The 11,813-nt window shown below is 42.0% G+C and overlaps 1 protein-coding gene across 1 annotated transcript in view; it reads left to right on the top strand.

Annotated features, from left to right (window-relative positions):
• RnrS (ribonucleoside-diphosphate reductase subunit M2) overlaps positions 1 to 11,813 on the top strand; it is a 67,037-nt gene continuing 55,224 nt past the window's right edge. The window contains exon 1 of the mRNA XM_071677978.1: positions 1 to 204. Within this exon, the coding sequence (XP_071534079.1) occupies positions 142 to 204 (63 nt within the window). The 5' untranslated portion in view covers positions 1 to 141. The remainder of the gene's footprint in view (positions 205 to 11,813) is intronic.

Here is an 11,813-nt window from a genome sequence, read left to right as displayed (position 1 = left end):
GTCATGTTTCCCGCCAGGCCAGGTCCTCCTTCCCGCCAACATTCAATGGTTGATATCCAGCAGCGGCAGCAGCAACTATTACTTCACTCTCCCTCTCTGGTGACTCCCTCAACTTAGAAGGTCATTTTCAAGCAGCTGGCAATGCCTTACAACGTCCTCTCAGAGAAAGTCAACAACATCACCGTCCAGGATAAAGAGAATGAGGTGAGTAGTCACCTTGTGGTGTACTCCAACTGCCTTATTGTCTACTACATGACATCACATGACCTGCTTCCTCTTAAATCACCAAGAATACTTTATATATATATATATATATATATATATATATATATATATATATATATATATATATATATATATATATATATATTGTGCTACAATCTGTGAAACTCGTAAATGTACATACATTTTGTTAGGTAGAGTTAACATAACGTAGGTAAATAATTTTCTTTATATTTAATGTTATTTACTTGTAAGTGAGTCACAAGAGTTACTTCTAATGTGCTATAAATACAGCCACCACGGGAGACTTGCTCCTACCAACCACTCAACATTTTCTTATTGCTTCAAGCTCCATCTGATTCTTTATGTACATCACCATGTACACTTACGTGCATGACTATGTACACTTACGTGCATGACTATGTACACTTATGTGCATGACTGTGTACACTTATATGCATGACTGTGTACACTTATGTACATGACTATTTACACTTGTGTGCATGACTATGCACACTTTTGTGCATGACCATGTATACTTATATGCATGGCATGTACACTTTCGTAACACGATGAAAATATTGCTATTATATCAAGTAAAAGTGTTTCTTGTGAGGCTTAGCTAGTTAGTTAGTTAATTAGTTAGTTTTAGGTTAAATTTAGCTCCATGGGAAGATACCAGTTTTCTGTGTTCGGTTAGGAGATGTACCCAACCTATCCTCTATAAGTTATCCTAGCCAAGATAAACCCAACCTATCCTCTATAAGTTATCCTAGCCAAGATAAACCCAACCTATCCTCTATAAGTTATCCTAGCCAAGATAAACCCAACCTATCTATAAGTTATCCTAGCCAAGATAAACCCAACCTATCCTCTATAAGTTATCCTAGCCAAGATAAACCCAACCTATCTATAAGTTACCCTAGCCAAGATAAAGCCAACCCATCCTCTGTAAGTTATCCTAGCCAAGATAAACCCAACCTATCCTCTATAAGTTATCCTAGCCAAGGCAAACCCAACCTATCCTCTATAAGTTATCCTAGCCAAGATAAACCCAACCTATCTATAAGTTATCCTAGCCAAGATAAACCCAACCTATCCTCTATGTTATCCTAGCCAAGATAAACCCAACCTATCCTCTATAAGTTATCCTAGCCAAGATAAACCCAACCTATCCTCTATAAGTTATCCTAGCCTAGATAAACCCAACCCATTATAACTTATCCTTGCCTAGATAAACCCAACACATTATAAGTTATCCTACCTAAGTTAAGCCCAACCTATCCTCTATAAGTTATCCTAGCCAAGATAAAGCCAACCCATCCTCTGTAAGTTATCCTAGCCAAGATAAACCCAACCTGTCCTCTATAAGTTATTCTAGTCAAGATAAACCCAACCTATCCTCTATCAGTTAACCTAGCCAAGACAGTCCCAACCTGTCCTCTAAGTTAACCTAACCAAGACAAACCCTACCTATCCTGTATATTATGTACAAGATAACCTAGCAAAGACAATCCCAGTGTATCCTATATTATATATAAGCAAAAATAACCAAAAAAAATGCTGTATGCTCCATTTTATTTCTTATTTTCAGAATATTACCCGAGTTATAGAAAGTCATGGAACAGCTTAATGATGTTGTTTTAGTTATTACTGACTGTGATACTTAGGTTTGTTGCAATTTTAATGTTCTGAAGTGGCTTCATGAACAGTACAGTTAGATGCTTGCATTAGAACTCCCACTTCAGTTGACTGTGTATGTCAAATAAATTTTTTCCATTTTCTCAAGTTTCACAACATTAACTTAATTATGAGTCAGTTTTAGTTACGCATTACTGATAGCTTCAAATATTGATTTTATTTTGCGGTACTAGTATAATATTTGGAGAAAAATGTAATGTGGAGCAGCTGCTGTCATACACAATAGGACATGGATTATGTATGCTTATTTGTGTGTCATGACGGATGGTAGGTGAGACTTGGAGATTCTGTTGATTTTACGTGTGTTACTTACTGTAATTAAATCCACATATTTCCTGATGTGATAAATGAAAGTACTCGTATTCATTTTCTTTTTCCAGTGGTGATATATATATTTTATTATACTTTTTTATTTTGCTTTGTCATTGTCTCCCGCTTTTGCGAGGGAGCGCAAGGAAACAGACAAAAGAACAGCCCCGTCCACCCACACACACATGTATATACATACACGTCCACACACGCAAACATACATACCTATACATCTCAATGTACACATGTATATACACACGCAGACATATACATATAAACACGTGTACATAATTCGTACTGTCTGCCTTTATTTATTCCCATTGCCACCTCGCCACACATGGAATAACAACCCCCCCTCCCCCCCTCATGTGTGCGAGGTAGCGCTAGGAAAAGACAACAAAGGCCCCATTCGTTCACGCTCAGTCTCTAGCTGTCATGTAATAATGCACCGAAACCACAGCTCCCTTTCCACATCCAGACCCCACAGAACTTTCCATGGTTTACCCCAGACGCTTCACATGCCCTGGTTCAATCCATTGACAGCACGTTGACCCCGGTATACCACATCGTTCCAATTCACTCTGTTCCTTGCATGCCTTTCACCCTCCTGCATATTCAGGCCCCGATCACTCAAAATCTTTTTCACTCCATCTTTCCACTTCCAATTTGGTCCCCCACTTCTCCTCGTTCCCTCCTCCTCTGACACATATATCCTCTTGGTCAATGTTTCCTCACTCATTCTCTCCATGTGACCAAACCATTTCAAAACACCCTCTTCTGCTCTCTCAACCACCCTTTTTATTTCCACACATCTCTTACCCTTACATTACTTACTCGATCAAACCACCTCACACCACATATTGTCCTCAAACATCTCATTTCCAGCACATCCACCCTCCTGCGCACAACTCTATCCATAGCCCACGCCTCGCAACCATACAATATTGTTGGAACCGCTATTCCTTCAAACATACCCATTTTTGTTTTCCGAGATAATGTTCTCGACTTCCACACATTCTTCAAGACTCCCGGAATTTTCGCCCCCTCCCCCACCCTGTGATTCACTTCCGCTTCCATGGTTCCATCTGCTGCCAGATCCACTCCCAGATATCTAAAACACTTTACTTCCTCCAGTTTTTCTCCATTCAAACTTCCCTCCCAATTTACTTGACCCTCACCCCTACTGTACCTAATAACCTTGCTCTTATTCACATTTACTCTTAACTTTCTTCTTTCACACACTTTACCAAACTCAGTCACCAGCTTCTGCAGTTTCTCACATGAATCAGCCACCAGCACTGTATCATCAGCGAACAACAACTGACTCACTTTCCAAGCTCTCTCATCCACAACAGAGTGCATACTTGCCCCTTTTTCCAAAACTTGCATTCTTCTCCCTAACAACCCCATCCATAAACAAATTAAACAACCATGGAGACATCACACACCCCTGCCACAAACCTACATTCACTGAAAACCAATCACTTTCCTCTCTTCCTACACGTACACATGCCTTACATCCTCGATAAAAACTTTTCACTGCTTCTAACAACATGCCTCCCACACCATATATTCTTAATACCTTCCACAGAGCATCTCTATCAACTCTATCATATGCCTTCTCCAGACCGATAAATGCTACATACAAATCCATTTGCTTTTCTAAGTAATTCTCACATACATTCTTCAAAGCAAACACCTGATCCACACATCCTCTACCACTTCTGAAACCACACTGCTCCATCCAAACCTGCTGCCTTGCCGGCTTTCATCTTCCGTAAAGCTTTTACTGCCTCTTCTCTGTTTACCAAGTCATTTTCCCTAACCCTCTCACTTTGCACACCACCTCGAACGAAACACCCTATATCTGCCACTCTATCATCAAACACATTCAACAAACCTTCAAAATACTCACTCCATCTCCTTCTCACATCACCACTACTTGTTATCACCTCCCATTAGCCCCCTTCATTGAATTTCCCATTTGTTCCCTTGTCTTATACACGTTACCTCCTTCCAAAACATCTTTTTATTCTCTAAAATTTAATGATACTCTCTCACCCCAACTCTCATTTGCCCTCTTTTTCACCTCTTGCACCTTTCTCTTGACCTCCTGCCTCTTTCTTTTATACATCTCCCACTCATTTGCATTACTTCCCTGCAAAAATTATCCAAATGCCTCTCTCTGCTTTCACTAATAATCTTACTTCTTCATCCCACCACTCACTACCCTTTCTAATCAACCCACCTCCCACGCTTCTCATGCCACAAGCATCTTTTGCGCAAGCCATCACTGCTTCCCTAAATACATCCCATTCCTCCTCCACTCCCCTTACCTCCTTTGTTCTCACCTTTTTCCATTCTGTACTCAGTCTCTCCTGGTACTTCCTCACACAAGTCTCCTTCCCAAGCCCACTTACTCTCACCACTCTCTTCACCCCAACCTTCTCTCTTCTTTTCTGAAAACCCCTACAAATCTTCACCTTCACCTCCACAAGATAATGATCAGACATCCTTCCAGTTGCACCTCTAAGCACATTAACATCCAAAAGTCTCTCTTTCGCATGCCTATCAATTAACTCGTAATCCAATAACGCTGTGGCCATCTCTCCTACTTACATATGTATACTTATGTATATCTTGCTTTTTAAACCAGGTATTCCCAATCACCAGTCCTTTTTCGACATAAATCTACAAGCTCTTCACCATTTCCATTTCCAACACTGAACACCCCATGTATACCAATTATTCCCTCAACTCCCACATTACTCACCTTTGCATTCAAATCACCCATCATTATAACCTGGTCTTATAGATCAAAACCACTAACACACTCATTTAGCTGCTCCCAAAACACTTGCCTCTCATGATCTTTCTTCTCATGCCCAGGTGCCTATGCACCAATAATCACCCACCTCTCTCCATCAACTTTCAGTTTTACCCATATCAATCTAGAGTTTACTTTCTTACACTATCACATACTCCCACAACTCCTGTTTCAGGAGTAGTGCTACTCCTTCCCTTGCTCTTGTCCTCTCTAACCCCTGACTTTACTCCCAAGACATTCCCAAACCACTCTTCCCCTTTACCCATGAGCTTCGTTTCACTCGGAGGCAAAACATCCAGGTTCCTTTCGTCAAACATACTACCTATCTCTCCTTTTTTCTCATCTTGCTTACATCCTCACACATTTAGACACCCCAATCTAAGCCTTCGAGGAGGATGAGCACTTTTCCCCTTTTAGAAAGTTAAAATACTAGGAGGGGAGGGTTTCTGGCCCCCCGCTCCCGTCCCCTTTAGTGGCCTTTTACAACACGTGAGGAATACGTGGGAAGTATTCTTTCTCCCCTATCCCCATATATTAAGAATATATGGTGTGGGAGGCAAGTTGCTAGAAGCAGTGAAAAGTTTTTATCGAGGATGTAAGGTATGTGTACGTGTAGCAAGAGAGGAAAGTGATTGGTTCTCAGTGAATGTAGATTTGTGGCAGGGGTGTGTGATGTCTCCATGGTTGTTTAATTTGTTTATGGATGGGGTTGTTAGGGAGGTGAATGCAAAAGTTTTAGAAAGAGGGGCAAGTATGCAGTCTGTTGTGGATGAGAGAGCTTGGGAAGTGAGACAGTTGTTGTTTGCTGATGATACAGCACTGGTGGCTGATTCATGTGAGAAATTGCAGGAGCTGGTGACTGAGTTTGGTAAAGTGTGTGAAAAGAAGAAAGCTGAGAGTAAGTGTGAATAAGAGCAAGGTTATTAGGTACAGTAGGGTTGAGGGTCAAGTCAATTGGGAGGTAAGTTTGAATGGAGAAAAACTGGAGGAAGTGAAGTGTTTTAGATATCTGGGAGTGGATTTGGCAGTGGATGGAACCATGGAAGTGGAAGTGTATCATTGAGCGTGGGAGGGGTCGAAAATTCTGGGAGCGTTGGAGAATATGTGGAAGTCAAGAACATTATCTAGGAAAGCAAAAATGGGTATGTTTGAAGGAATAGTGGTTCCAACAATGTTATATGGTTGCAAGGCATGGGCTATGGGTAGAGTTGTGCGGAGGAGGGTGGATGTGCTGGAAATGAGATGTTTGAGGACAATATGTGGTGTGACGTGGTTTGATTGAGTAAGTAATAATAGGGTAAGAGAGATGTGCGGTAATAAAAAGAGTGTGGTTGAGAGAGCAGAAGATGGTGTTTTGAAATGGTTTGGTCACATGGAGAGAATGAGTGAGGAAAGATTGACCAAGAGGATATATGTGTCAGAGGTGCAGGGAATGAGAAGTGGGAGACCGAATTGGAGGTGGAAAGATGGAGTGAAGGAGATTTTGAGTGATCAGGGCCTAAACATGCAGGAGGGTGAAAGGCGTGCAAGGAATAGTGTGAATTGGAACGATTTGGTATACCGGGGTGGAGGTGCTGTCAATGGATTGAACCAGGGCATGTGAAGCGTCTGGGGTAAACCATGGAAAGTTCTGTAGGGCCTGGATGTGGAAAGGGAGCTTTGCTTTCGGTGCATTATTACATGACAGCTAGAGACTGCGTGTGAACGAATGGGGCCTTTGTTGTCTTTTCCTAGAGCTACCTCACTCACATGAGGGGGGAGGGGGTTGTTATTCTATGTGTGGCGAGGTGGCGATGGGAATGAATAAAGGCAGACAGAATGAATTATGTACATGTGTATATATGTATGTCTCTGTGTGTATATATATGTATACGTTGAGATGTATAGGTATGTATATTTGCATGTGTGGACGTGTATGTATATACATGTGTATGGGGTGGGTTGGGCCATTCTTTCGTCTGTTTCCCTGCACTACATCGCTAATGCAGGAGACAGACACAAAGCAAAATATAAATGAAAATTAATGAATATATATTAAGAGTAAATGTGAATAAGAGCAAGGTTATTAGGTACAGTAGGGTTGAGGGTCAAGTCAATTGGGAGGTGAATTTGAATGGAGAAAAACTGGAGGAAGTGAAGTGTTTTAGATATCTGGGAGTGGATCTGGCAGCGGATGGAACCATGGAAGCGGAAGTGGATCATAGGGTGGGGGAGGGGGCGAAAATCCTGGGGGCCTTGAAGAATGTGTGGAAGTCGAGAACATTATCTCGGAAAGCAAAAATGGGTATGTTTGAAGGAATAGTGGTTCCAACAATGTTGTATGGTTGCGAGGCGTGGGCTATGGATAGAGTTGTGCGCAGGAGGGTGGATGTGCTGGAAATGAGATGTTTGAGGACAATGTGTGGTGTGAGGTGGTTTGATCGAGTGAGTAACGTAAGGGTAAGAGAGATGTGTGGAAATAAGAGCGTGGTTGAGAGAGCAGAAGAGGGTGTTTTGAAGTGGTTTGGGCACATGGAGAGGATGAGTGAGGAAAGATTGACCAAGAAGATATATGTGTCGTAGGTGGAGGGAACAAGGAGAAGAGGGAGACCAAATTGGAGGTGGAAAGATGGAGTGAAAAAGATTTTGTGTGATCGGGGCCTGAACATGCAGGAGGGTGAAAGGAGGGCAAGGAATAGAGTGAATTGGAGCGATGTGGTATAACGGGGTTGACGTGCTGCCAGTGGATTGAAGCAAGGCATGTGAAGCGTCTGGGGTAAACCATGGAAAGCTGTGTAGGTATGTATATTTGCGTGTGTGGACGTATGTATATACATGTGTATGGGGGGGGGTTGGGCCATTTCTTTCGTCTGTTTCCTTGCGCTACCTCGCAAACGCGAGAGACAGCGACAAAGTATAATAAAAAAATATAATATATATATATATATAATCCCTGGGGATAGGGGTGAAAGAATACTTCCCACGCATTCCTCGCGTGATCGAGTAAGTAACGTAAGGGTAAGAGAGATGTGTGGAAATAAAAAAAAGAGCGTGAGAGGGTGAAGGCATGTACAGAGTATCAGATTGGGGAAGATCAGTGTGGTTTCAAACCACCTCACACCACATATTGTCCTCAAACATCTCATTTCCAGCACATCCACCCTCCTGCGCACAACTCTATCCATAGCCCACGCCTCGCAACCATAGAACCTAGTTGGAACCACTATTCCTTCGAACATACCCAATTTTGCTTTCCGAGATAATGTTCTCGACTTCCACACATTCTTCAAGGCTCCCAGAATTTTCGCCCCCTCCCCCACCCTATGATCCACTTCCGCTTCCATGGTTCCATCCGCTGCCAGATCCACTCCCAGATATCTAAAACACTTTATTTCCTCCAGTTTTTCTCCATTCAAACTTACCTCCCAATTGACTTGACCCTCAACCCTACTGTACCTAATAACGTTGCTCTTATTCACAGTTACTCTTAACTTTCTTCTTTCACACACTTTACCAAACTCAGTCACCAGCTTCTGCAGTTTCTCACATGAATCAGCCACCAGCGCTGTATCATCAGCGAACAACAACAGACTTCATACTTGCCCCTCTTTCCAAAACTCTTGCATTCACCTCCCTAACAACCCCATCCATAAACAAATTAAACAACCATGGAGACATCACACAACCCTGCCGCAAACCTACATTCACTGAGAACCAATCACTTTCCTCTCTTCCTACACGTACACATGCCTTACATCCTCGATAAAAACTTTTCACTGCTTCTAACAACTTGCCTCCCGCACCATATATTTTTAATACCTTCCACAGAGCATCTCTATCAACTCTATCATATGCCTTCTCCAGATCCATAAATGCTACATACAAATCCATTTGCTTTTCTAAGTATTTCTCACATACATTCTTCAAAGCAAATACCTGATCCACACATCCTCTACCACTTCTGAAACCACACTGCTCTTCCCCAATCTGATGCTCTGTACATGCCTTCACCCTCTCAATCAATACCCTCCCATATAATTTACCAGGAATACTCAACAAACTTATACCTCTGTAATTTGAGCACTCACTCTTATCCCCTTTGCCTTTGTACAATGGCACTATGCACGCATTCCGCCAATCCTCAGGCACCTCACCATGAGTCATACATACACTGAATAACCTTACCAACCAGTCAATAATACAGTCACCCCCTTTCATCTTCTGCAAAACTTTTACTACCTCTTCTCTGTTTACCAAATCATTTTCCCTAACCCTCTCACTTTGCACTCCACCTCGACCAAAACACCCTATATCTGCCACTCTATCATCAAAATCATTCAACAAACCTTCAATATACTCACTCCATCTCCTTCTCACATCACCACTACTTGTTATCACCTCCCCATTTGCGCCCATATATATATCCCTGGGGATAGGGGAGAAAGAATACTTCCCACACATTCCTCACGTGTTGTAGGAGGTAACTAAAGGGGACAGGAGTGGGGGGCTGGAAACTCTCCCCTCCTTGTATTTTAACTTTCTAAAAGGGGAAAGAGAAGGAGTCATGCAGTGAGTGCTCATCCTCCTTGAAGGCTCAGATTGGGGTGTATAAATGTGTTTGTATGTAATCAAGATGAGTAAAAAGGAAAGATAAGTAGTATGTTTGAGGAAAGGAACCTGGATGTTTTGGCTCTGAGTGAAACGAAGCTCATGGGTAATGAGGAAAGGAACCTGGATGTTTTGGCTCTGAGTGAAGTGAAGCTCATGGGTAATGAGGAAAGGAACCTGGATGTTTTGGCTCTGAGTCAAACGAAGCTCACGGGTAAAGGGGAAGAGTGGTTTGGGAATGTCTTGTGAGTAAAGTCAGGGCTTAGTGAGAGGACAAGAGCAAGGGAAGGAGTAGCGCTACTCCTGAAACAAGAGTGGGGGGAGTATGTGATAAAGTGTAAGAAAGTACACTCTAGATTGATATAGGTAAAACTGAAAGTGGATGGAGAGAGACGGGTGATTATTGATACATATATACCTGGGCATGACAAGAAAGATCATGAGAGGCAAGTGTTTTAGGAACAACTGAGTGTGTTAGTAGTTTTGATGCATGACACCAGGCGATCGTGATGGATGATTTGAATGCAAAGGTGAGTAATGTGGCAGTTGAGGGAATAATTGGTATACATAGGGTGTTTAGTGTTGTAAATGGAAATGGTGAAGAGCTTGTAGATTTATGTGCTGAAAAAGGACTGGTGATTGGGAATTCCTGGTCTATGAAGAGAGATATACATAAGTATACGTATGTAAGTAGGAGAGATGGCCAGAGAGCGTTATTGGATTACTCGTTGATTGATAGGCGCGTGCGAAAGAGAATTTCGGATGTTAATGTGCTGAGAGGTGCAACTGGAGGGATGTTTGATTATTATCTTGAGGTGAAGATGAAGATTTGTAGAGGTTTTCAGAAAAAAAGAGAGAATGTTAGGGTGAAAAGAGTGGTGAGAGTAAGTGAGCTTGGGATGGAGACTTGTGTGAGGAAGTATCAAGAGAGACTGAGTACAGAATGGAAAAAGGTCGGAACAAAGGATGTAAGGGGAGTGGGGGAGAAATGGGATGTATTTAGGGAAGCAGTGATGGCTTGCGCAAAAGATACTTGTGGCGTGAGAAGCGTGGGAGGTGGGTAGATTAGAAAGGGTAGTGAGTGGTAGGATGAAGAAGTAAGATTATTAGGGAAAGAGAAGAGAGGCATATGGACGATTTTTACTGGGAAAAAATGGAATTGACTGGGAGATGTATAAAAGAAAGAGGCAGGAGGTCAAGAGAAAGGTGCAAGAGGCGAAAAAGAGGGCAAATGAGAGTTAGGGTGAGAAAGTATCATAAAATTTTAGAGAGAATAAAAAGTTGTTTTGGAAGGAGGTAAATAAAGTGCGTAAGACGAGGAAACAAATGGGAACTTCAGTAAAAGGGTCAAATGGGGAAGTGATAACAAGTAGAGGTGATGTGAGAAGGAAATGAAGTGAGTATTTTGAAGGTTTGTTGAATGTGTTTGCTGATAGAGTGGCAGATATAGGGTGTTTTGGTCGAGGTGGTGTGCAAAGTGAGAGGGTTAGGGAAAATGATTTGGTAAATAGAGAAGAGGTAGTAAAAGCTTTGTGGAAGACAGCTGGTTTGGGTGGTATTGCAGTGGAATTTATTAAAAAGGGGGGTGACTGTATTGTTGACTGGTTGGTAAGGTTATTCAGTGTATGTATGACTCATGGTGAGGTGCCTGAGGATTGGTGTAATGCGTGCATAGTGCCATTGTACGAAGGCAAAGGGGATAAAAGTGAGTACTCAGATTTCAGAGGTATAAGTTTGTTGAGTATTCCTGGTAAATTATATGGGAGGGTATTGATTGAGAGGGTGAAGGCATGTACAGAGCATCAGATTGGGGAAGAGCAGTGTGGTTTCAGAAGAGGTAGAGGATGTGTGGATCAGGTGTTTGCTTTGAAGAATGTATGTGAGAAATACTTAGGAAAGCAGATAGATTTGTATGTAGCATTTATGGATCTGGAGGAGGCATATGATAAGAGTTGATAGAGATGCTCTGTGGAAGGTTGAGAAATACTTAGGAAAGCAGATAGATTTGTATGTAGCATTTATGGATCTGGAGGAGGCATATGATAAGAGTTGATAGAGTTGCTCTGTGGAAGGTATTAAGAATATATGGTGTGGAAAGTAAGTTGTTAGAAGCAGTGAAAAGTTTTTATTGAGGATTTAAGGCATGTGTACGTGTTGGAAGAGAGCA

This window comes from Panulirus ornatus, chromosome 26, assembly GCF_036320965.1.
Source record: "Panulirus ornatus isolate Po-2019 chromosome 26, ASM3632096v1, whole genome shotgun sequence".
Classification (NCBI taxonomy): Eukaryota; Metazoa; Arthropoda; class Malacostraca; order Decapoda; family Palinuridae; genus Panulirus; species Panulirus ornatus.
The sequence above is the reverse complement of the archived record's forward strand: the minus strand, read 5'-3'. Positions and strand labels throughout refer to the sequence as shown.